Raw genomic sequence first — 27,026 nt, 5'->3', positions numbered from 1 at the left:
CCTCCTACAATTCCTTCCAAAACAAGAATAAATTGCTAATGCTTAATAATACTTTTTCAAAGGCTAAGAAAAGGCAACTCAAGAATTGGTGTTGGTGTTGGTGGTGGTGGTGTGTGCGTCCAGTGGAGAAAAGAGAGAGAAAAGGAAGAATGAGAAGTGCTGAGAGACAAGAAGAACAATTGAGCCTCTTATTTTCACATTCTGGCAATTTAGCACACATAATTTTGCTACACTGAAAACCAGCACAATTGCAGTAAGTTTGTTCAATTTCAGTAGACGCAACTATAGGATTTGGCTCACCAACCATGTAAGACCACAGAGTTCATGACCAGTGACATGGAATTTCCTAGGTAGACAATCATACTCAGTAGTGAGTGATGGCTGATGACGACGAAGGTTTAAAAGTGTGTTTTGAACTAGGTTAGGTAGGTGCAGTCCTTTTGCATGGACTTTGCTTCTCAAATGTATTTCATCCCTGACACCCCACCCCGCTAAAGTAAATTATAAATTGTTTCAATTGAGGTTAAGTACAAATAGGTGGAGGGTATCATTTGGGTTATCAAGCACCCTAGAAAGATAGTTGGTTCAAGCTCCACATGCCCTGGCAACATGTATATGTCTGAAATGGTTGAATTTTAAAAAAATTTTACTTCATGATTAACTCAGATTTCTTCCTTCACAAATGGCTATTAAGAGTGTAATGCTCTGCACCCTTACCTTGTCTTGAACATGAAAGTAGCATAGTGTGACTGAATCAGAACTGGCAGCTCAGGAAAATAAATCTAAAATTGCTATATTGTCTAAATTATTTAACATTTTCAAAATGGAACCTGGTTTACCTGATTGTTTAATCACAAAAAAAAAGATTTGGTATTGTTCCAACATTTTCAAATTGCTGGTGTTCAGGCTGCCTATATTTGATTGTCACTAACCTGTAAAGGCACGGCGTCGTGTTGTGAGTTCACTGGCTACACGAACAGCAGTACATAACTTCAACATCACCAGCATGGTAATGATCATGATTATACTTTGTAATAAAAGGGGTGGTTCAAAGTACCTTCCAAACCTTAAGAAAAGAGTGAATACATTAGATTCACAATTCAAACTACACAATTTATTTTAAACAAACTATCCTTATAACATTATTAAAAATGTATGAATACTTATAACTTAATCAGATATACACAGAATTAAATGGAATCTAGGTATTAAAACAGTCATTTGGACCATTTATCATTCTCCCATTCGAAATCTACCCAAATCTCTCCACTCCCTTATTCAATGTCCAGCTTTTCATTAAATGTCATACAACAAGGCTGCCTGCTTAAACCAGTCCAACATTCATCACAATGTTTGAAAAAAAGCTTTCAAATTATTTGTTTAGTTTGTGAACATCCTTATATTTAATAATTTTATTTTTTCACCTCAACACTAGCAAATTAGTTTATAATTACATTCATTAAAATAAAAACAATGTCACTAAATAACTCTGGGTATAAGGTATTGTGTGAAGCAACCTAGCACTGTTAGCTCACAACATCAGGGCCCCAGGTTTGATTCCAACCTTGGGCAACTGTCTGTACGGAGTTTGCCCGTTCTCCCCATTTCTTTATCAGCCAGGTGCTCCAGTTTCCTCCCACAGTCCAAAGATGTGCAGATTAGGTGGATGGACCATGCTAAATTGCCCCATAGTGATCAAGGATGTGCAGATTAGGTGGATAAAGTTAAAAATCACACAACACCAGGTTATAGTCCAACAGGTTTAATTGGAAGTACACTAGCTTTCGGAGCGATGCTCCTGCATCAGGTGATTGTACACCCCAGTCCAACACCGGCATCTCCAAATCAGATTCGGTGGGTTAGCTATGGTGAAAACCCCATTCAGAGTTACAGTGATGAGGCAGAGTCTGGGTGAGGTGCTCTTAGGAGGGTCAGTGCAGACTTGATAAGCTGAATGGCTTCTTTTCATACTGCACAGATGCTACGATTGTTGATCCAACTGATTTTGGACAGGAAATTTTTAACAACAGGGTTGCAGATTGTTGGCACTGCAAATAAATAATACGTTGAATGATTTTAAAGACAGGCATAGTTTGATTTTTTTTTGCTGACTTTACCAAATGATTAGTTGAGCTTATATGCAAAGTGTGTACTGCAGACAGGAATTAAACATGCCTATGGAAGTGTAAGCTATCCAGGAGATAAATATGCTTTAGGATGCCCTAATGTCTATTTGTGAAATTTCACTGTCACCTCATTCAAATTAAGCGCAACCGGAATATTATGCCTATACATAACCACTCCTACACTATCTGACTGCAGTAATTACTCCAAAACACAATCTTTATTAAATTCTGCTCTGGGCCAGGCCTTGGCAATGTGTTGTACCCAACATATGTCCATCCTGATCTGGCACTGCAAACTCTGTAGCACACCGTAATTTGCACTGTCCCAAAGTTTACTGCCAAAATAATGGGGAGTGAAGCCAAATACTTGATCTGTGAAAAAAACCCCAGCAATTTACAGTGAGGAAGACATGAAAAACTGTTGGATGATATCCTGCAAAAAATAATTTGTCATCACTCTCCCTGTAAATATTCTTAATCAACCTGTACAGGAAAATGTTTTGAAATGTCTTGGACAGGTGGCACTATAATCTGGACAATCTTAATAAGGACACTACCCCTGCGTCAGAAGGCCCTAACTTTGCATAACCAAGAGAAATTGCTGCATCGGTTTTGTAAAAACTAATTAAACTCATCGCAGTACATTAAGGCTAGTATTTAATGGCATAAAGACTATTAACGGGGCCTTAATGTTTCCAATGGTCTTCCACTAACTAGCAATTATATAAAAAACACAGTAAGTGCTACATAAGCACACTAGTTGTATTGATGAGTTCGTGTCATAGAGATATGCAGCACAGAAACAGACCCTTCAATCCACCTTGCCCATGCCAACCAGACATCCTAACCTAATCAAGTCCCATTTGCCAGTATTTGGCCCATATCGCTCTAAACCCTTCCTAATCATATACCCATCCAGATGCCTTTTGGATGTTGTAACTGTACCAGCCTTCACAACTGGTAGCTCATTCCAGGGAAAAGACCTTGTCTATTTACCCCATCTATCTCCTCGTGATTTTATAAACCTCTATAAAGTCACCCTCAGCCTCCAACACTCTGGGGAAATTAGCCCGAGTGTATGCAGCCTTTCCCTATAGCTCAAACCCTCTAAACCTTGGCAACATCCTTGTAAATCTTTTCTGAACCCTTTCACGTTTCACAACATCCTTCCTATAACAGGGAGACCAGAATTGCATGCAGTATTCCAATAATGATCTAACAGCCACAACATGACCTCCCAACTCCGACACTCAATGCTCTGACCAATAAAGGCAAGTATACCAAACACCTTCTTCACTATCCTATCTATCTAGGAGAATATTTTAGAGGAGAAGAATGAGATACAAGATATTAGACTAGAAAGGATCGAGGTTCGTAAGTATTATCAATTCCAGAAGGAGTGAAAGTAGACAAGTCCCCTGGGCCGGATGGAATTTATCAGAGGGTTCTCTGGGAAGCTAGGGAGGTAGTGTTGGAGCCTTTAGCTTTGATCTTTGAGTTGTCATTGTCTACAGGTTTAGTACCAGAGGACTGGAGGATTACTACTGTTGTGCCCTGGTTCAAGAAGGACAGTAGAGATAACCCAGGTAATTATAGATCAGTGAGCCTTACGCCTGTTGTAGGAAAAGTTTTGAAAAGGATTAGAAGAGATAGGATTTATAATCATCTAGCAAGCAACAATTTGATTGCAGATAGTCTACATGGTTTCGTCAGGGCAGGTCATGTCTCATAAACCTGAGTTTTTTGAGAAGGTGATCAGGCGTGTGGATGAGAGTGGGGCAGTTGACGTGGTGTACATGGATTTCAGTAAAGCCTTTGATAAGGTTCCACATGGTAGGCTGTTGGAGAAAATGCAGAGGCATGGGATTGAGGGTGATTTAGCAGTTTGGATTAGACATTGGCTTTCTGTAAGAAGGCAGCGAGTGGGGGATGATGGAAGATATGGAGTCCAGTTACTAGGGGTGTGTCACAAGGATCTGTTTTGGGACCACTGCTGTTTGTCATTTTTATAAATGACTTAGACGCAGGCATAGGTGGATGGGTTAGTAAGTTTGCAGATGACACTAAAGTTGGTGGAGTAGTGGACAGTGTGGAAGTGTTTTGCAGGTTGCAGGTTGCAGAGGGACTTGGATAAACTGCAACATTGGGCTGAGAGGTGGCGAATGGAGTTCAATGAAGAAAAATATGAGGTGACTCACTTTGGGAATAACAACAGGAAGGCAGAATACTGGATCAATAGAAATATTCTTGGTAGTGTGGATGCGTAGAGGGATCTTGGAGTCCATGTACATAGATCCCTGAAAGTTGCCACCCAAGTTGATAGTGCTGTTAAGGTATACGGTGTGTTAGGTTTTATTGGTAGAGGGATTGAGTTCCGGAGCTGTAATGTCATGCTGCAACTATACAAAACACTAGTGTGGCTGCACTTGGAATACTGTGTGCAGTTCTGGTCACCCCATTACAGAAAGGATGTGAAAGCATTGGAAAAGGTGCAGAGGAGATTGACCAGGATGTTGCCTGGTCTGGAGGGAAGGTCTTATGAGGAAAGGCTAAGAGACTTGGGTCTGTTCTCACTGGAAAGAAGGCAGCGAAGAGGGGATTTGACAGAGACATATAAGATGATCAGAGGATTAGATAGGGTAGACAGGGAAAGTCTTTTTCCTACGATGAGGACCTCAGCTTGTATGAGAGAGCATAACTACAAATTGAGGTGTAATAGATTTCAGACAGACGTCAGAGGCAGGTGCTTTACTCAGAGTAGTAAGGACATAGAATGCCCTGCCTGCCAATGTAGTTAACTCAGCCACATTAGGGAGATTTAAACAATCCTTGGATAAGCACATGGATGATGATGGGATAGTGTAGGGAATGGGCTTAGAATAGTTCACAGGTCGGCACAACATAGAGGGCTGAAGGGCCTGTTCTGCGCCATATTGTTCTATGTTCTATCTACCTGCTGCTCCGTTTTCAAGAAACTATGAACCTGCACTTGAAGGTCTGTTTGTTCAGCACCACTCCCTAGGACCTTACCATTAAGTGTATACGACCTGCCCGATTTGTCTTTCCAAACTGCAGCACCTCACATTTATCTAAATTAAACACCATATGTCACTCTTCAGCCCATTGGCCCATCTGATCAAGATCCCTTTGTACTCTGAGGTAACCTTCCTCACTGTCCACTGCACCTGCAATTTTGCTGACATTTGCAAACTTACTAACCATACCTCTTATGTTCACATCCAAATCATTTATATCCAGCATCAACTGTAGATTTTAGGTCACAGTGAAATTAATACTCAACTCCTTTCAGTATGTCAGAGTTATAACATTTCCACCCTGCCAAAGTATGCAGGTTCACTCACTGGCAAGTATATTAATTCCAGAAGCCACACATAGTTTAAATTACCATATGTTGCTTTAGCATGTAGAGAGCAAATCACATCTACTTCCTGAAGAATTACAAAGAATTACAAAGCAATGTGAACTCTGGGCAGGAAGCAGTCTGGTTCACATGGCTGTTATTCTCTATGAAAGCATGCGTTCAGTGATCTTCGTTTAATGTCTCATCCTTGTTTTCTAATGCACCATGGCTTCACTCCTTCTGATATCTGGAGTTTTCTCCAACCACACAACCCCTGTTTATTATAACTCTGGCCTGGTGCAACTCCAATTTGAATCATTCCACCACTAGCAGGCCAGTTAGTGGGGCCAGTTGTCTAGGCCCCAAGCTCTGGAACATCTTCATTCACTTCAAACTACTCTGACTTTCTCCTTAAAACCCATCTCTTTGATCAAGCTTTGTCGTCTGAACTAACCCCTTTTGTTGTCCACATCATATGTTGTTTTAGAACTCCCTGCAAAGTGCATTGAGATTTTTATTACAGTAAAAGATGCCATGTAAATTATTGTTGTTTTTGTTGACATCAAAGCTATTATTTTAGGGTTTTGCTAGCCATTCAAATTTTTATATCTTATTACAGGTGGGTGAGGAAATGAACTACTAACTCTGTCACTGACTAGGTTCACCATTGTCTTTGTCACACTGTTACCAATTAATTATTTCAGCAGTTTGAGACAATTAATTACAGCTTAAGGAGGGAACAAATCCAGCTCACTGATATGCCCAGATCCAACAATTTCTGGGCAATCACCTTTTTCAGAAATTCATGACAGGAATTCATCACTTGAAGATTCACAACAGTCGAGCTTATGTTTATAACACCAATGTAGCAAATTTCGGGTCAGTTTACCATGCTTCAACTTTATATTCTGATGATAAGATATTTTACAGTCAGTAGTACAAATTGATCATTGCCTAGTAACTCCTCGTCTCAAAGATGATTAAATGAGAGTTATGATACCCCAACCCCCAAAATCCTATTAAAAAACACTTTCCACTGCACATATAAAGTAGCGTCTTCATATACAGAAGTGTAACTAAACTTCTCAAAGATTGCCACTCTTTCTTTTAAAGATTAAAAACTCAATTCAATTGAGTAGGATCAGCCACAATGGCATCCCACAACTTCATGTTTTCCTGGTACTGTAAGAAATACTGTTACATTTGTCAAATTGACAGTTCGAAAGTATTTGGTTAAACCAGTTCGCCCAGCATGATCGGAAATTAGCTAAAGGTTCGTTACAAATGGAAAGCGGACTTACCAAAATAATATCCTCAATATATTGGCCACAAGCAACACCAAGCAAACGTAGATGGAGAACCCCTCTGCATTCTGTGTGCGCTTGATATCCCTGTATTGAGGAATGTAGGGCACTACTCCACCAAACATCATTGCCACCGCTGCAATCCAAGAAGCCAGTTTGCCGACAGGGAGGGCGAACTGCTTAAGGGAGCTCAGACCCTCTTCCATGTTCGTGGAAAAATAAATCCCGGCCAGGCGGCCAAGAGGAACGTTTGGCCTCCTCAGTCACCAAAGCCGCCAGCTTCAGCCGCCTGCTGCATTGCTGTGCAAGAGGTCCTGGAAGCGGCTTGAAACTGCGCTGTAGTTGGTGGAATGAAATGTGAGCAGTGGAGTGCCCGTCCCAGCTCTGCTGATGTCACCCAAACATCCGGATTTCCTCAATGCCACGCCGACAACTGAAACGTAAAAATAAATTGAAATGCGCTCGTCTCTCTTCCTCTTTCATTTTTTTTAATTAAGTGCATCATTTAATCCCACCTAAGACGGAAAGAAAGTGAAGAAATTTTTTAATTGATTGCAAGGGGTCCACGTGATGTCTCCTCACTAATAGATATACGAAGCTGCAAAATAAGGCATTTCACACAAGTTCGAGGGACACACGTACAGCAGAGAAATGATCCGACAAGAAGTTAATTTATCATTCCTGCTTCACCCTCTCTCCACACCCCAACACAATAAAAGTATATAGACTGCGAGATAAGAATGTTATAGGAAGCCATAAGTCCTGATATTGTGGAGTACGTTTCTCATTCCGTGCTGTGCTACCTGTTCTTATCTTGCACTAATACTCAGTGAAAACATTCTAACTTTCCAGAGAACACTGACTCAAGAATGATGGGCGGAAGGAAACCATAATATGTAAATAAGGTGGTACACAAATGTATAACTATTATTCCCCCAACACCTGGTAAGACGGTGACTTTATTCAAGCTTTAAATTAACTTTCATCTTCAGCAACGCCACTAGCAGAGGTCAAAACATAATTGCTACCCCTGCTTATGGTCATGTCATACCATTCCCACCACTGCTTCCAAGCTACACATCAATTCCACAATCTTTCCTCCGTGAGTCTACCTTAACTGGGAAGAGACAATATTCCATACTATAACAGCAAATAGAAAATCGTGCTGAGTTTCAGATTCCTAGTCAACATGGAACCTTGGATTAGGTTGAACAGCCACATCCTTCACACCTGGACAGTCAAATGGGGTGATATTCATAGAGTCATAGAGATGTACAGTGTGGAAACAGACCCTTCAGTCCAACCCGTCGATGCCGACCAGATATCCCATGCCAACCTAGTCCCTCCTGCCAGCACCAGGCCCATAACCCTCCAAACCCTTCCTATTCATATACCCATCCAAATGCCTCTTAAATGTTGCAATTGTACCAGCCTCCACAACTTCCTCTGGTAGCTCATCCTATACATGTACCACCTTCTGCGTGAAAACATTGCCCTGTAGGTCTCTTTTATATCTTTCCCCTCTCACCCTAAACCTATGCCCTCTAGTTCTGGACTCCCCGACCCCAGGGAAAAGACTTTGCCTATTTACCCTATCCATGCCCCTCATAATTTTGTAAACCTCTATACGGTCACCCCTCAGCCTCCGATGCTCCAGGGAAAACAGCCCCAGCCTGTTCAGCCTCTCCCTGTAGCTCAAATCCTCCAACCTTGGCAATATACTTGTAAACCTTTTCTGAACCCATTCAAGTTTCACAACATCTTTCTGATAGGAAGGAGACCAGAATTGCACATAATATTCAAACAGTGGCCTAACCAATGTCCTGTACAGCCGCAACATGACCTCTCAACTCCTGTACTCAATACTCTGACCAATAAACGAAAGCATACCAAACACCTTCTTCACTATCCTATTTACCTGCGACTCCACTTTCAAGGAGCTATGAACCTGCACTCCAAAGTCTCTTTGTTCAGCAACACTCCCGAGGACCTTACCATTAAGTGTATAAGTCCTGCTAAGATTTGCTTTCCCAAAATGCAGCACCTCGCATTTATCTAAATTAAACTCCATCTGCCACTTCTCAGCCCATTGACCCATCTGGTCTAGTTCCTGTTGTAATCTGAGGTAACCTTCTTCGCTGTCCACTATACCTCCAATTTTGGTGTAATCTGCAAACTTACTAACTGTACCTCTTATGCTCGCATCCAAATCATTTATGTAAATGACAAAAAGTAGAGGACCCAGCACCGATCCTTGTGGTACTCCACTGGTCACAGGCCTCCAGTCTGAAAAACAACCCTCCACCACCACTCTCTGTCTTCTACCTTTGAGCCAGCTCTGTATCCAAACAGTTAGTTCTCCCTGTATTCCGTGAGATCTAACCTTGCTAATCAGTCTCCCATGGGGAACCTTGCCAAATGCCTTACTGAAGCCCATGTAGATCACATCTACCGCTCTGCCCTCATCAATCCTCTTTGTTACTTCCTCAAAAAACTCAAATCAGGTTTGTGAGACATGATTTCCCATGCACAAAGCCATGTTGACTATCCCTAATCAGTCCTTGCCTTTCCAAATACAGGTACATCCTGTCCCTCAGGATCCCCTCCAACAACTTGCCCACCACTGACGTCAGGCTCACTGGTCTATAGTTCCCTGGCTTGTCCTTACCACTCTTCTTAAACAGTGACACCACGTTAGCCAACATCCAGTCTTCCGGCACCTCACCTGTGACTATCAATGATATAATCTCAGCAAGAAGCAAGCATAGCAATCACTTCTCTACGTTCCCACAGAGTTCTAGGGTACACCTGATCAGGTCCTGGGCGATTTATCCACTTTTATGCGTTTCAAGACATCCAGCACTTCCTCCTCTGTAATATGGACATTTTGCAAGATGTCACTATCTATTTCCCTACAGTCTATATCTTCCATATCCTTTTCCACAGTAAACACTGATGCAAAAAACGCATTTAGTATCTCCCTCATTTTCTGCGGCTCCACACAAAGGCCGACTTGCTGACCTTTGAGGGCCAGTGAAGGAATTAATGCTAAGTGGAGGGCATGATATGAAGATATGCTGGATATGATAGGAACAAGCCTTTACATTTTGAGGAAAATAGTTCATAGGACAATATATGTCATTGGTTTGGACTGAATGTTTTGGTTGCATAGTTTTACATTAATGATTTTGTCACTTCAATACTCCTTGTACATATTTTATCATTTATCCAATTCACTTTAAGGCAAACAGTGAATTTGCAAAGTCATTGACTTTGGCTACACACATGCAGAATGGATCAATTGTACCAGTGTACTCCAGGGCACTATAGTCTTTAATGGCTGATTCTGATTATAATCAAAACCATGGCCATCATCAGTTTCAATAAATTGACATATGCAAAACTCCTGCACCACATTTTCATATCCTTTCATATTCTGTAAAAGGGATAGAGTGCCAGACAAATACTAATGATGACCGCACCAAGGTATTTTTAAAAAGGTGCCAAGACAAACTAGTTAAAATATCCAGAGTTCAACATTGTCAATCCATTTTGAAACAAGTTGTGAAACTTGAACGGGTTCAGAAAATATTTACAAGGATGTTACCAGGGTTGGAGAGTTCGAGCCATAGGGAGAGGCTGAATAGGCCGGGGCTGTTTTCCCTGGAGCGTTGAAGGCTGAGGAGTGACCTTATAGAGGTTTATAAAATCATGAGGGGCATGGATAGGTTAAATCGGACAAGGTCTTGTCCCTGAGTTAGGGGAGTCCAGAACTAGAGGGCATAGGTTTAGGGTGAGAGGGGGAAGATATACAAGGGACCTAATGGGCAACTTTTTCATGCAAAGGGTGGTGAAATGAGCTGCCCAAAGAAGTGGTGGAGGCTGGTACAATAGCACTTGGATGGGTTCATGAATAGGAAGGGTTTAGAGGAATATGGTCCAAGTACTGACAAATGGGACTAGATTAATTTAGGATCTCTGGTCAGCATGGATGAGATGGATCAAATGGTCTATTTCCATGCAATACATCTCTATGACACTAAGTACTCATTTCATTTGTCTCCTTGATGGTGGACAAGCCAAGCACCCAAGTTCATATTGTTAAATTCAGCCCTCATATCAGTGGCAGAATGATAGTCTCATTTTTTATAATATCTAACAAAAGCCAAGATCTAAATGTTGGTAGAATCATTAAAGTTCGATCACAAGCTGCAGATCTCATGTAATCAATATCACTCACATCTCAAAAGTTGCACATTTCGCTGAGCGCTTCATGGTCCTTGTTCTTATGCACCACACTTTACCACTGAAACCACGTTCCCATATCACCCATGCTTTACATGTTCTTATAACAGATATCCAAGGATAGATACCAAAGGTAGTGAGAATGGAAACTGTAGAAGTACTGACCATAATGTTTGGTCTTCCCTGGACTTGGGGTGGTGCTACTATAAAAACCCTTGTTGAGAAAAGGTCATAATGAAAAGCCCAGCAACTACAGACCAGTCAGTTTAACTTCACTGGTGGGGAAACCTTTAGAATAGTAAATCAAGATAGAATTAAATGATGCCATGAATAAATATGGGTGAATTAGAAACAATCAGCCAGGATTTCTTAAGGTAAATCATGCTTAACTAACTTCTGGTGTGTAACAGTAAGGGTTGATTAGGATAATGCGATTTAGATTTAGATTTAGATTTAGATTTAGATTACTTACAATGTGGAAACAGGCCCTTCGGCCCAACAAGTCCACACCGCCCCGCCGAAGCGTAACCCACCCATACCCCTACATCTACATTTACCCCTTACCTAACACTACAGGCAATTTAGCATGGCCAATTCACCTGACCTGCACATCTTTGGACTGTGGGAGGAAACCGGAGCACCCGGAGGAAACCCACGCAGACACGGGGAGAACGTGCAAACTCCACACAGTCAGTCGCCTGAGGCGGGAATTGAACCCGATGTGGTGCATATGGTCTTACAAAAGTCATTCAATACAGTGCCATACAACAGACTTGTGATAATAATTATAGCTCATGGAATAAAAACAGTAACAACACTGATTCAAAATTGGCTGAGTGGCAGGAATATTCTCCTGGTCATGGTCAGGTCATACCCATTCCCACTACTGCTTCTGAGCTACAGATTCATTCCACAGTCTTTCCTGAGTGAATCCAACTTAACTGGGAAGAGACAATACCTTATTCTACAATAGCAAATAGAAAACCCTATTGGGTTTCAGGTTATCATTGTAATATTTTCCTGTCTGGAGGAATGTTAGCATTATCAACTTAGGGTTCAAACTGGGATCCTTGCTTTTCCAGAGATATATGATTGATCTAGATCTTGGTACAGAGGTGACATGTTTGCAGATGATACAAAACTTGAAAACAGTGTAGAACTTCAAAAGAACACTAACAAGTTGATGGACTGGATGGATAGTTGATAGGTAATGTTCAACGTGGATATGAAGGGCAATACCTTTTGGTAGAACGATCATGGACATTTTAAGAAAACTATTTTAGACAGATATCATGCAGACATGATAGGTCAATTACATTTTTCTGTAATGCAATGGTTCTATGATACTGTCAGATATCCCATATACATCAAATGGTCACTAAGAGCCATATACAAAAGTACCTCATTTCATCCAAACTCTGCTGCTCATATCCTAACTTACATCAGATCCCATTTGTTCATCATGCATGTTCCCTGGATATAGTGAAGACTGCAGATGCTGGAGAGCCAGAGTGGATGAAGAATGGAGCTGGAAAAAGCACAGCAGGTCAAGCAGCAGAGAAGGGGAAGTCAACGTTCCTACCTGAAATGTCAACTCCTCTGATGCTGCGACCTACTGTGTTTTTTCCAGCTCCAGTCTTTATCTATCATGCCTGCAGAGCTACAATGGCTCCCTTTCTGACAAGGTTAAAATTTTCAAATTCAAATCTGGTACATGTATGGAATGAGCTGCCAGAGGATGTGGTGGAGGCTGGTACAATTGCAACATTTAAAGGCATTTGGAAGGGTTTGGAGAGATATGGGCCAGGAGCTGGCAGATGGGACTAGTTTGGGTTGGGATATCTGGTCAGCATGGATGGGTTGGACTGAAGGGTCTGTTTCCATGCTGTACATCTCTAGGACTCTAAACATCACTCCATTCATTGCTCTTCACAGTCTAATCCCCTCCAGCCTTGTAACTTGTCCAAAATCTCTCAACTCCCCTCACTTCTGGTCTCTTGAGGATCACTGACTTTCATCATTCCTTCAGTGGTAGTCATGTCTTCAGCTACTTGGATCTTAAACACTGTATTTCCCTCCTGAATCTCTCCAACTTCTTTACATTTCACTTCCTCCTTACTTTAAAAAAATCTTTGACCAAGGTCACTTGTTTGACTATCTTACAAGGCTTGCTGTCACATTTTATTTGATAACCCTTGACAAATGGCACTATTGGGGGAGTCATTGCCACAGTGACCCTGAACTAACAGTCCAGAGGCCTTAACTAATGCTCTGAGGGTTTGGGTTCATGGCAGTGGGATTTTTTTTTAAATAAAAAGAAAGTCTCAGCATTGGTGACAATTAAATCATTGTTGATATTCTTATTTGCTAAAGGAATCGAAGGTTATCATGGATAGATGAGAATGTGGAACTTTTGGCACAAACTGATCATCTGTGATCTTACTGAATAGCAGAGCAGCCTCAATGAGTCAAATGATCTGCTCCTAATTTGTACATTCATACCATCATTAAAAACCCACGTGGTTCACAAAGGCTTACCTGGTCTGGCTTGCATGTGACTCCAGACCTACAGTAATGTGGTTGATTGTTTAACTGCTCTCTGGATTTGGTCTAGGAGTCACTCAGCTCAAGGGCAACTAGGGATTGGCAATAAATGCTCGCCTTGCTGGCAATGACAATGTTCCCATGAAAGAAAAAAGAAAAAAATTGTTGTTGCTGCCAGTAAGCTTACAGTTTCTGTAACTTGGACTGACAGTTTAGTGATAAAGCATTTAACAAAGAGTAAACTACTCGCTTTGACAGAATCCAGAATAAATAGTCACAAAGATGTACAGCACAGAAACAGACCATTCGGTCCAACTCGTCCATGCCAATCAGATATCCTAACCTAATATAGTCCCATTTGCCAGTACTTGGCCCATATCCCTCTAAACCCTTCCTATTCATATGTCCACCCAGATGCCTTTTAAATACTGCAATTGTACCAGCCTCCACCACTCCCTCTGACAGCTCATTCTATATACACACTACCCTTTGCATTAAAAAGGTTGTCCCTTAGGTCTCTTTTATACTTTTCTCCCCCTCTCACCCTAAACTTATGCCTTCTACTTCTGGATTCCCCCAACCCAGGGAAAAGACTTTGTCTATTTATCCTATCCATGCTCCTTCATGCTTTTATAAACCTCTGTAAGGCCACTCAGCAGCTTCCAAGGAAAACAGCCCCAGCCTATTCAGCATCTCCCCATAGTTCAAATCCTCCAACCCTGGCAACATCCTTATAAATCTTTTCTGAACCCTTTCAAGTTTCACTACATCCTTCCAAAAGGAAGGAGACCAGAATTGCACGCAATATTCCAAAAGTGCCCTAACCAATGTCCTGTTACAGCCGCAACATGACCTCCCAACTCCTCTATTCAATACTCTCAATACCAATAAAGGAAAGCATACCAAATGCCTTCTTCACTATCATATCTACCTGCAATTCCACTAATTTAAACAAAAATGCTAAAAGTAATTCACTATCAGAACAATGAAAACTCAGTATCAAGTTTGTTAGATGATCACCCCTGTGAAGCAATTCTGATGTTTTATTAAGTTAACAAGACAATACCAATTCAATTCATTGTATTGTTCTGTTGTGGTATTTCATGACTTCAAGGTCAGACGGTGCAATTGTTATACTTCCTGGACCAGATCGGAGATTCCTTCCCTAAATTTCAGGTGTTTACACAATTGACGATAGTTTAATGGCCATCATCATTGAGGCTAGCTTTTAGTTCCAGATTGATGAACTTCATTTAAATTGCACACCAACTGCCATGGTGAGATTCAAACCAAGGCCCCAACAGCATTAGCTTGGGCGTCTGGATGATTATTCCAGTGTCATTACCACAATGGTACCATTTCCCCATAAATCATCCAGCCTCCACAGCCCTCCTGTATCTCTCAGGACCTCCTCACCCCTCACGCCACCCCCCCCAACCTTTCCCCCTCTAACCCCCCCCAACCTTTCCCCCTCATATTCCCCCCCAAACCTTTCTCCCCCACACCCCCCCCTAAATCTTCCCCCCACCTCCCTCACACACCCCCAATCTTTCCCCCCACCCACCTCAACCCCAACAACCTTTCATCCTCAACCCCCCATCCCCAACCTACCCCCCTCAACCCCCCATCCCCAAGCTTTCCACCTCATGGCACCCCAACCTACCCCCCTCAACCCCCCTCAACCCCCCATGCCCCAAACCACCCCACGCCTCCCCAAGCTTTCCACCTCATGGCACCCCAACCTACCCCACGTCCCCCCAGCCTTTCCCTCTCAACCACCCCACGCCCCCCCAGCCTTTCCCCCTCAACCACCCCACGCCCCCCCAGCCTTTCCCCCTCAACCACCCCACGCCCCCCCAGCCTTTCCCCCTCAACCACCCCACGCCCCCCCAGCCTTTCCCCCTCAACCACCCCACGCCCCCCCAGCCTTTTCCCCTCAACCACCCCACGCCCCCCCAGCCTTTCCCCCTCAACCACCCCAGCTTCCCCCCACCCCACCATTCCCCCCCTCGCCCCGCCCCGCCATTCCCCCCCCCCGCCATTCCCCCCCTCGCCCCCCCCCCACATTCACCCCCCCATTTGCCCCCCCCGCCATTCCCCCCCCAGCCATTCCCCCCCCATCCCCCCCCCGCCATTCCCCCCCCGCCGCCATCCCCCCCCGCCCCCCCCCGCCATTTCCCCCCCATCCCCACCCCGTCATTCCCCCCCATCCCCCCCCGCCATTCCCCCCTCCCGCCATTCCCCCGCCCATCCCCGCCATTCCCCCCCCGCCATTCCCCCCCCCATCCCCGCCATTCCCCCCCCATCCCCACCATTCCCCCCCCGCCATTCCCCCCCCCCATCCCCGCCATTCCCCCCCCATCCCCACCATTCCCCCCCGCCATTTCCCCCCCCCGCCATTCCCCCCTCCCGCCATTCCCCCCCCCATCCCCGCCATTCCCCCCCCGCCATTACCCCCCCCATCCCCACCATTCCCCCCCCCGCCATTCCCCCCCCATCCCCACCATTCCCCCCCCCCACCATTCCCCCCCCCGCCATTTCCCCCCCCCCATCCCCACCATTCCCCCCCCCCCACCCCTCCCCATCCCCCACCCCCCACCCCTCCCCATCCCCCACCCCCGCCATTCCCCCCCCCATCCCCCCCCGCCATTCCCCCCCCCCCACATCCCCCCCCGCCATTCCCCCCCCCCACATCCCCCCCCCACATCCCCCCCCCCGCCATTCGCCCCCCCCGCCATTCCCCCCCCCCGCCATTCGCCCCCCCCGCCATTCCCCCCCCCCTGCCATTTCACCCCCCCCATCCCCACCATTCCCCCCCCCGCCATTCGCCACCCCCCGCCATTCCCCCCCTCGACCCCCCCCGACCCCCCCCGCCATTCCCCCCCAACCCCCATCCCCCCCCCGCCATTCCCCCCCCATCCCCCATCCCCCCCCGCCATTCCCCCCCCATCCCCCATCCCACCCCCCCCCGCCATTCCCCCCCCGCCATTCCCCCCCCCGCCATTCCCCCCCCATCCCCCATCCCACCCCCTCCCGCCATTCCCCCCCCGCCATTCCCCCCCATCCCCCATCCCCCGCCCGCCATTCCCCCCCCAATCTCCCATCCCCCACCCCCCGCCATTCCCCCCCCATCCCCCATCCCACCCCCAGCCATTCCCCCCCCCCGCCATTCCCCCCCCATCCTCCATCCCCCCCCGCCATTCCCCCCCCCATCCCCCCCCCCCGCGCCATTCCCCCCCCCATCCCCCATCCCCCCCCGCCATTCCCCCCCCATCACCCATCCCCCCCCCCACCCCGCCATTCCCCCCCCATCCCCCATCCCCCCCCCGCCGCCATTCCCCCCCCATCCCCCATCCCCCCCCGCCATTCCCCCCCCATCCCCCATCCCCCCCCCCGCCATTCCCCCCCCATCCCCCATCCCCCCCCCCGCCATTCCCCCCCCATCCCCCATTCCCCCCCCCGCCATTCCCCCCCCATCCCCCATTCCCCCCCCCGCCATTCCCCCCCATCCCCCATCCCCCCCCCGCCATTCCCCCCCCATCCCCCCCCGCCATTCCCCCCCCATCCCCCATCACCCATCACCCCCCCGCCATTCCCCCCCCATCCCCCATCCCCCCCCCGCCATTCCCCCCCTTCCCCCCCCGCCATTCCCCCCCCATCCCCCATCCCCCCCGCCGCCATTCCCCCCCCATCCCCATCCCCCCCCGCCATTCCCCCCCCATCCCCCATCCCCCCCCCCCCGCCATTCCCCCCCCATCCCCCATCCCCCCCCCCGCCATTCCCCCCCCATCCCCCATCCCCCCCCCCGCCATTCCCCCCCCCATCCCCCATCCCCCCCGCCATTCCCCCCCCCATCCCCCATTCCCCCCCCCGCCAATCCCCCCCCCATCCCCCATTCCCCCCCCCCGCCAATCCCCCCCCCATCCCCCATTCCCCCCCCCGCCAATCCCCCCCCCATCCCCCATTCCCCCCCCCGCCAATCCCCCCCCCATCCCCCATTCCCCCCCCCGCCAATCCCCCCCCATCCCCCATCCCCCCCCTTCCCCCCCCGCCATTCCCCCCCCTTCCCCCCCCGCCATTCCCCCCCCTTCCCCCATCCCCCCCCCGCCATTCCCCCCCCATCCCCCATCCCCCCCCCGCCATTCCCCCCCCATCCCCCATCCCCCCCCCGCCATTCCCCCCCAATCCCCCATCCCCCCCCCGCCATTCCCCCCCAATCCCCCATCCCCCCCCCGCCATTCCCCCCCCCATCCCCCATCCCCCCCCCGCCATTCCCCCCCCATCCCCCACCCGCCATTCCCCCCCCCGCCATTCCCCACCCCCCCCCCGCCATTCCCCCCCCGCCATTCCCCCCCCATCCCCCATCCCCCCCCGCCATTCCCCCCCCGCCATTCCCCCCCATCCCCCATCCCCCCCCCGCCATTCCCCCCCCCATCCCCCATCCCCCCCCCCGCCATTCCCCCCCCATCCCCCATCCCCCCCCGCCATTCCCCCCCCATCCCCCATCCCCCCCCCGCCATTCCCCCCCCGCCATTCCCCACCCCCGCCATTCCCCACCCCCCCCGCCATTCCCCCCTCCGCCATTCCCCACCCCCCCCCGCCATTCCCCACCCCCCCCCCGCCATTCCCCCCCCCCCCCCGCCATTCCCCCCCCGCCATTCCCCACCCCCCCCCGCCATTCCCCCCCATCCCCCATCCCCCCCCCGCCATTCCCCACCCCCCCCGCCATTCCCCCCCATCCCCCATCCCCCCCCCGCCATTCCCCACCCCCCCCGCCATTCCCCCCCATCCCCCCATCCCCCCCCCGCCATTCCCCCCCCATCCCCCATCCCCCCCCCCGCCATTCCCCCCATCCCCCATCCCCCCCCCCCGCCATTCCCCCCATCCCCCATCCCCCCCATCCCCCATCCCCCCCCCCAGCCATTCCCCCCCCATCCCCCATCCCCCCCGCCATTCCCCCCCCCATCCCTCATCCCCCCCCCGCCATTCCCCCCCCATCCCCCGCCATTCCCCCGCCATTCCCCCCCCATCCCCCGCCATTCCCCCGCCATTCCCCCCCATCCCCCATCCCCCCCCCATTCCCCCCCCATCCCCCGCCATTCCCCCCCCATCCCCCATCCCCCCCCCCATCCCCCTCCCCATCCCCCTCCCCATTCCCCCCCATCCCCCTCCCCATTCCCCCCCCATCCCCCCCCATTCCCCCCCCCATTCCCCCCCCCATCCCCCTCCCCATTCCCCCCCCCATTCCCCCCCCCATCCCCCTCCCCATTCCCCCCCATTCCCCCCCCCCATTCCCCCCCCCATCCCCCCCCCCCCATTTCCCCCCCCCCATTCCCCCCCCCCATCCCCCCCCCCATTCCCCCACCCATCCCCCCCCCCCCATTCCCCCCCCATTCCCCCCCCCATTCCCCCCCCATCCCCCACCCATCCCCCATCCCCCCCCGCCATTCCCCCCCATCCCCCCCCGCCATTCCCCCCCATCCCCCATCCCCCCCCCCGCCATTCCCCCCCCCCCTGCCATTCCCCCCCCACTGCCATTCCCCCCCATCCCCATCCCCCCCCCCCCCCGCCATTCCCCCCCATCCCCCCCCCCGCCATTCCACCCCCATCCCCCGCCATTCCCCCCCATCCCCCCCGCCATTTCCCCCCCCATCCCCCCCCCCCGCCATTTCCCCCCCCATCCCCCATCCCCCCCCCCCGCCATTTCCCCCCCCCATCCCCCATCCCCCCCCCCCGCCATTCCCCCCCCATCCCCCATCCCCCATCCCCCCACCCCCCCCGCCATTCCCCCCCATCCCCCCCCGCCATTCCCCCCCCATCCCCCCCCGCCATTCCCCCCCATCCCCCCCCGCCATTCCCCCCCCATCCCCCATCCCCCATCCCCCACCCCCCCCGCCATTCCCCCCCCCATCCCCCATCCCCCATCCCCCCACCCCCCCCGCCATTCCCCCCCCCATCCCCCATCCCCCATCCCCCACCCCCCCCGCCATTCCCCCCCCATCCCCCATCCCCCACCCCCCCCGCCATTCCCCCCCCCATCCCCCATCCCCCACCCCCCCCGCCATTCCCCCCCCATCCCCCATCCCCCACCCCCCCCCGCCATTCCCCCCCCATCCCCCATCCCCCACCCCCCCCCCCGCCATTCCCCCCCCATCCCCCCATCCCCCATCCCCCACCCCCCCCCGCCATTCCCCCCCCCATCCCCCATCCCCCATCCCCCACCCCCCCCGCCATTCCCCCCCCATCCCCCATCCCCCCCCCCGCCATTCCCCCCCCCATCCCCCATCCCCCCCCCCGCCATCCCCCCCCATCCCCCCCCATCCCCCATCCCCCATCCCCCCCGCCATTCCCCCCCATCCCCCATCCCCCATCCCCCCCCCCGCCATTCCCCCCCATCCCCCCCGCCATTCCCCCCCCGCCATTCCCCCCCCCAGCCATTCCCCCCCATCCCCCCCGCCATTCCCCCCCCGCCATTCCCCCCCCAGCCATTCCCCCCCCATCCCCCCCCCCAGCCATTCGCCCCCCCGCCATTCGCCCCCCCGCCATTCCCCTCTCGCCGCCCCCCCACCTTTCCCCATCACCCCCCCACCTTTCCCCCTCACCCCCCCTTTCCCCCTCACCCCCCCACCTTTCCCCCTCACCCCCCCACCTTTCCCCCTCACCCCCCCCCACCTTTCCCCCTCACCCCCCCCAACTTTTCCCCCCCCCCCCCCCCACCTTTCCCCCTCACCCCCCCCACCTTTCCCCCTCACCCCCCCCACCTTTCCCCCTCACCCCCCCCACCTTTCCCCCTCACCCCCCCCCTTTCCCCTCACCCCCCCTTTCCCCCTCACCCCCCACCTTTCCCCCTCACCCCCCCTTCCCCCTCACCCCCCCACCTTTCCCCTTCACCCCCCCACCTTTCCCCCTCACTCCTCCACCTTTCCCCCTCACCCCCCCACCTTTCCCCCTCACCCCCCCACCTTTCCCCCTCACCCCCCCACCTTTCCCCCTCACCCCCCCACCTTTCCCCCTCACCCCCCCACCTTTCCCCTTCACCCCCTCCTTTCCCCCTCACCCCCCCCCCACCTTTCCCCCTCACCCCCCCCACCTTTCCCCCACACCCCCCCCCACCTTTCCCCCTCCTCCCATCCCCTGCCCATTTTCCCCACCCCCTCCCAATCTTCCCCCCCGTCCCATCCTTTGCCCCCACCAACCCCCATCCATCTTTTCCCACAACTTCTCCCCCTCCTCCATCATCAATCTCCATCATCTCCCTCTCTCCAGTGTCACACTCACCGATTCCCATCTCTCTCCCGGACAGGCCAGTCTCCCTACTGCGCATGCGCTCTCCCGTGGTGTCCGTCCCTGATGGAGCTGGGTCTTAGCGCCCTCCGCAGGTCATTCACCCTGACAGAGGGACTGCTGCAGCAGGAGGAGGAGGGTGGGCAATCTCGCTTCACATGCTCCCTGGGGAGTCTCATAATGTTTCTGAACACGGTCATTGATGTGTGTTTATATTACTATCAATATTATGAATCCCCTGATTGTGGGGATATATTACGCAAGTATACAACAAACAAAAAACATTAACGTAGGCTGATCCAATCCTACTGAAACGCTTTGTAATCAATTCAGAAACTATTTTCTGCAATGTATTTTATTTGCAGCCAGAAACTGAAGTGGGCGCAATGGCAATCGGCCAGTACACAGTACAAAAATGTATTTCTCCGAAACTCCCCTCAAAAGACAAAAATATGCATTGATTTACAAGCTATGCAAGTTACCCAGTAGAAATGATAACAAATAAAATTATCATATAAACAAAACTCTGACAATTCTAAACTAAAACGAAGAACTATGGATTTTCAAGGTCTGAAACAAAAACAGAAATCGCCTGAGAAACTCAGCAGGTCTGGTAGCATCTGTGAAAAGAAAGAAGATTGAATCTTTCTCCTCACTGACTCAACATCTTTGCTTTGCTTTCTCTCCAGAGGTACTACCAGAACTGCTGAGTTTATCCAGTTTTTTTTATTGCTGCAATCATTCTCGTCTGTTCCTTCTTTGTCAGTCTCTGCACATGCATTTCATCCATTATACCTGAAACATGCAGTCCTATATGGCAAGTTGTTCTCATTCTGTCTGGTATCTGCTAACTCCCTGGTTGGTGTTCTATTTGTAGTTGACATTTTCCACCTGAAGAATTACTTCCCTGTGGTGAGTACTTGATTAGAGCAAGAGGCTTGTCTTTCTGTTGCAATGTCCCTGCTGGGTTGATTGTTTCTAGAGAACATCCAGCTGTTATTGCTGTTTGTTTTATTCAAGTGCAAGTTGCTCCATGTTCTGTATCCCAAAACCAATGCTTAGCAGCGTATTTACACAGGTGTTTGCACTCCAATGACCAATTAAGCAGGAACTTAGCTGGATAGTTCATAAATCCAAAAAATTGTTGCATTGTGTGCACATCCATAGACCACTGCATTTCTGCTATCCTGCCATCTTGTCAAGATCCAGGAAAAATTCCTTTGCTACCACTACATGGACTATGTGTTTGACTTCTGGATCTTCAAATGCAATTCTTTTCTCTTGTTCCATGCTTTATTTTTATATTTGTTAGTGGGATGTGGGTATCAATGGCTAGACCAGCATCTATTACTTATCTCCTGGAGAAGTTGGGAGTGATCTGGAATTTTAAATCATTACAGTCCTAGAGTGCAAAGATAATGTTGTAAGGCAGAGAGTACCAGGATTATGACCTAATGACAGTTAATGCTCGGCAATATATTTCCCAGTCAAGATGGTGTGTGGCTCTGAGAGGAAACTTGGAGGTTGTGCTGTGGTTGTCTTTCTAGATGATCATATTTGTAAGTTTGGAAGGTGCTTTCTAAGGAGGCTTGATGAAATTCTGTAGTGCATCTTATATTTGGTGCATGCTGCTGCTATTGAGCATTAGTGACAAAGTTAGTGAATGTTTGTGGATGTGGTGCCAGTCAAATGGACTGTTTTATCCTGGATGATATTGAATTTCTTGAGTTTTGTTGCAGCTACATCCAGGCATGTGAGGAGATTCCATTATGCTCGTGACTTGTGCCTCATAGATGGTGGACAGGCTTTGGGGAGTCAAGAGGTGAGTTACTCACTATTTTTCATTTATCACATTTTTCTTTTGTTGTTGTATGGTGACTGCTTCATACAGCTTCTCAAAAAACATTTTTTAACCTTCTTTGCTTACTTTCCAGCTTTGGGTCTCCTGAGTTGTTAGAGTGCAAGTTTTCTTTCTTGTCTTTCAAGTTGAATGCAAGGGCAATTCGAGGTGTCCTCCAGATATGCTGAGGCAATCTCTCATTCAGATCTACTTTGAGATGATATTCACCAGGAAGATGTTCAAGACCTGTAAGATCATCTTCGAAACTTTGTACTATCTGTTCAGCCCTCAATTGCTGAATGTCCTGCAAAATGGGCTACAACTCTCTTCTGGCATGTGTAGGGTTACCAGTCCAAGCTTTAGACTTGTTTCATTTGAGGTGAGTAAATTTTATTTCAACAGCAGATCTTCAGTCTTTCTATTCCATCGAGTGTCTCATCTTCCTTTGTTTGCTTGGGATGAATCTTGTTTTAAAGTGCAGCCTCAAACTTAATCAAATGTGATTAACTTTCATGTCACCATCTTGAGTCAATTGGCAAAGCTCATAATTAGTGAGTTTTGAGAAGATTTGTAAACCAGGTTGAGGTTCTGGATGGAGATTTGCTTGCTGAGCTGGAAGGTTCATTTTCAGATATCACATCACCATCCTCCAGCTTCATTCAGAGGCTTACTGAAGATGTTACCTAGTATGGGGCTTCATTCAGAGGTGCACTGAAGATGTTATCTAGTATGGTGATGAAACGTCTGAAAATGAACCTTCCAGCTCAGCGAGCAAACCTACAACCAAAGCTCATAATGTTGTATGAAGCAGCACCAATATATTATCTGATGCTCTGATGCTCTCCTTCTGAAATCATCAGTCTAACAGTTGTCTTTATACCTGACAATGCAAACCTGTTTTTTGAGTGTTAAGTGGTCTGTCAGAATAATTGATGCACATCTGTCCAGCAGCCATCTATGTAGTGTTTCATTGATTCTTTCCAGCTAAAAACCTGCATGCAAATTGGTTCAGCTTCTTGCAGCTAAAGCACTAGTGTCCCCATGCTTTGCATATTTCTGTTTCTTTTCTGTGATGTCCTCAGCAATATTTACATCCTATCCCCTCGCCTTAATCTTTCTCCTGGCTCTTGTATAATTCATTTTCATTTTTTTAACAATTACTGTATATACTCAAGTAATAGTCGATCTCTTGTCAAAGCCAACCTCCAATTTATGCCAAATAGCCTGGAATTTTCCATATACGTTGTGTAAAAGTCAACCCTATTTCTTCACAGATAACAGATCAAAGTTTATGAGTCAGTGTGCCAGCCATCACGTCCCGCTTCAACATTCCAGTCTGCCAGTTGTTCTGCTCCCGTCCTGGTCTTCGAGTTTGCTCGCTGTTGTTTTCAGCTCTGGGTTTTCAGAATTACCATAATTCTTTTTTTTTCTTTGTCCATTTAGAAATCAATTGGGTTTCTGCTAATAATACAGTATGAATCATGATGGGTATGCATTTCAGCCCGTCAAAAGTAGCATCCATGTAGTAGTTGATCCCATAAATTTAACCTTAAAAAGTAGTCAAAAAATTCAACTATTACTTCAGTACTGCATATACGATGACTTGGAGGTGCCTTGGACGAAACCAATACTTCCAAGTAAATCTGTTGGACTATAATCTGGGGTTGAGTTTATATGGTATATTGTTTTCATTTGGAATGCAATGTGTCTCAAGACAAAGCAAAGCCCCCCTATCTATTATCTGATTAATACAGTTTAGCTAATGCTTCTTGGTGAGGTCCTGGGTAACGAGTGTTGTGCCATTATTCAAGAAGGACTGCAAAGAAAAGCCTGTGAACTATAGACCAGTAAGCTTCCAACTGTGGTGGGTACGTTTCTTGAGAAGATTCTGAAAGATAAGATATACATGTGAATGCATTTGGAAAGACTGTATTTGATTAGGAGTAGTCAGCATGGCTTAGTTAGTGGGAGATCATGCCTCACAAATTTGTTAGAGTTCTTTGATGAAGTGACCAGGAAGGTTGACCAGGGCACGGCAGTAGACATAGTCATATATGGATTTCAGTAAGGCCTGTGATAAGGTTCAACATAGTAGGCTGCTCTGGAAGGTTAGATCTCATGGAATCCAGGGCAAGCTGGCAAACTGGATACAAAATTGGCTTGATGGTAGGAAGCAGAGGGTAATAGTGGAAGGATGCTTGTTGAACTGGAGGTTTGTGACTAGTGGAGTGTCTCAGGGGTCGATGCTGGGCCCATTACTATTTGTAATCTGTTTCTATGATTTGGTTAAGAGTGTACAAGGCATGATTAGTAAATTTGCTGATGACACTAAAATAGGCATATCGTGGACAGTGAGGAAGGATTTCAGAAACTGCAGCAGGACCTTGATCAGTTGGGAAGTGGACCGAGAAATGGCAAATGGAGTTTAATATAGATAAGTGCCAGGTCTTACATTTTGGAAATTCAAATCAAGGTAGGAGTTTCATGGAGAATGGAAGGGCCTTAAAGAGTGTAGTGGAACAGAGGGATCTTGGAGTTCAGGTTCACACTTCTCTGAAAGTGGAGTCACAGGTAGACAGGGCAGTGAAGAAGGCTTTTGGCACACTGGCTTTCATAATTTAGGGCATTGAGTATAGAATTTAGGAAATTATGTTGCAGTTGTACAGGGTGTTGGTGAGGCTACACTTGGAATATTGTGTTCAGTTTTGGTCACCTTGTTATAGGAAGGATGTCACTAAACTGGAAAGAGTACAGAATAAATTTACAAGGATGTTGCCTGGACTCAATGGTCTGAGTTATGGGGAGAGGTTGGAAAAGCTAGGACTTCTTTCTTTAGAGCATAAGAGATTGAGGGGAGACCTTATATAGGTGTATAAGATCATGAGAGGCATGGATAGGGTGAATGCACTCAGTCTTTTTCCCAGGGCTGGGGAATCAAGGACTAAAGGGCATTAGTTTAAGGTTAGAGGAGAAAGAATAAAAGTGAACCTGAGGGGCAATTATTTTACACAGAGGGTGGTACGCATATGGAATGAGCTGTCAATGGAAGCGGTTGAGGCAGGTACATTAACAACATTTAAAATGCATTTGAACAAATACATGATTAGGAAAGGGTTAGAAGGATATGGACCAAGTGCAGGGAAGTGGGGCTAGCATGGATGGACCAGTTTGGGCCAAAGGGCCCTTCTCCATGCAGTAGGACTCTATGACTCCATGATTGAACAACCTTAGAATCTGCATATGTCAAAAGTTGTCTTAAAACTACATTTCTGTTTTGTCAACAGTCCTGCTTATTCAGTGGTATTTCTTATACCTAATACAATGCTATTTCAATGAGATTATCTTTCAGTTGTCCAAGCAGACAAAATTCAGCAAGATATATCAATGCCATCTGACAGTGTTCAATAATTTCCCTTTCCACTGAGTTCTGATGTTGGACACATACCATTCTTGTGTAATATTAACCTTATTGTATACTATAACCTTTTTTGTTTATCATATATATTATATCATTTAGATGAAAATATGGGGGGATGATAAGTAAGCTTGCGGATGACACAAAGATTGGACAGATAGCTGACAGTGAAAAGGAAGGTCTTAAGTTACAGATGTGTATATGTATATACTGATTGGTCAGATGGGTAGGTCAGTGGCAAGGTGGAATTTAACCCTAATACATGTAAGCTGAGGCACATCGAAAGAAGTAACAAAACAGAGAGGTATTCAATGAATGACAGGACACACAGAGGAACAAAGGGATCTTGGGTGCTTGTCCACAAATCTCTGAAGGTCAATAAGGTAGGTAAGAAGGCAAAGGAGACTTACATTTATCGGTGGAAGCATAAATTACAAGAACAGGGAGGTTATGTTGGAGCTGTATAGAATGTTAGTTCAGCCACGGCTGGAGTACTGTGTGCTATTCTGGTCACCACACCATAAGAAGGATGTGATTGCACAAGAGAAAATGCATAGGAGATTCACCAGGATGTTGCCTGGTATAGATAACATGAGCTATGAAGAGAGGGTGGCTAAGCTCAGGTTGATTCTTTTTGAGCAGAAGTAGTTGAGGGGGTATCTGTTTATGGCATATAGATTATAAGGGGCATGGACAGGGTGGCAACAAAGGAACTGTCCCCCTTAGTTGAAGGTTTAATAAGGTGAAAGCCAAGAGGTTTAGAGGGGTGTTGAGGAAAACCCTTTTTCACACAGAATGTGGTGGGATCTGGAATACACTGCATGGGAAGATAGTTGAAGCGGGTAACCTCGTGTACTTTAAGAAGTACTTGAATGAGCACTTGAAATATCAAAGCGTTCAAGGCTAC

At 48.5% G+C, this 27,026-nt stretch overlaps 1 protein-coding gene across 5 annotated transcripts in view; it reads right to left on the bottom strand.

Moving 5' to 3' along the window:
• slc66a2 (solute carrier family 66 member 2) overlaps positions 1-20,888 on the bottom strand; it is a 53,773-nt gene extending 32,885 nt beyond the window's left edge. For 3 of the 5 annotated variants that reach the window (XM_072570835.1, XM_072570832.1, XM_072570836.1), the window contains exons 1-3: positions 20,859-20,888; positions 6,789-7,224; positions 933-1,066 (exon numbers count right to left, since the gene is read on the bottom strand). In XM_072570835.1, coding sequence (XP_072426936.1) covers positions 933-1,066; positions 6,789-6,997 — 343 coding nt within the window. In that variant the 5' untranslated portion in view covers positions 6,998-7,224; positions 20,859-20,888. Of the gene's footprint in view, positions 1-932; positions 1,067-6,788; positions 7,307-13,574; positions 13,593-20,858 lie in introns of those variants that run through there. The other 2 variants (XM_072570834.1, XM_072570833.1) reach the window with 2 other exon arrangements.
• Positions 20,889-27,026: the final 6,138 nt, after the last annotated feature.

This window comes from Chiloscyllium punctatum, chromosome 5 (genome assembly GCF_047496795.1).
Source record: "Chiloscyllium punctatum isolate Juve2018m chromosome 5, sChiPun1.3, whole genome shotgun sequence".
NCBI classification, from domain to species: Eukaryota; Metazoa; Chordata; class Chondrichthyes; order Orectolobiformes; family Hemiscylliidae; genus Chiloscyllium; species Chiloscyllium punctatum.
Note: the sequence above shows the minus strand (reverse complement) of the source record. Positions and strands in the feature narration are given on the sequence as shown.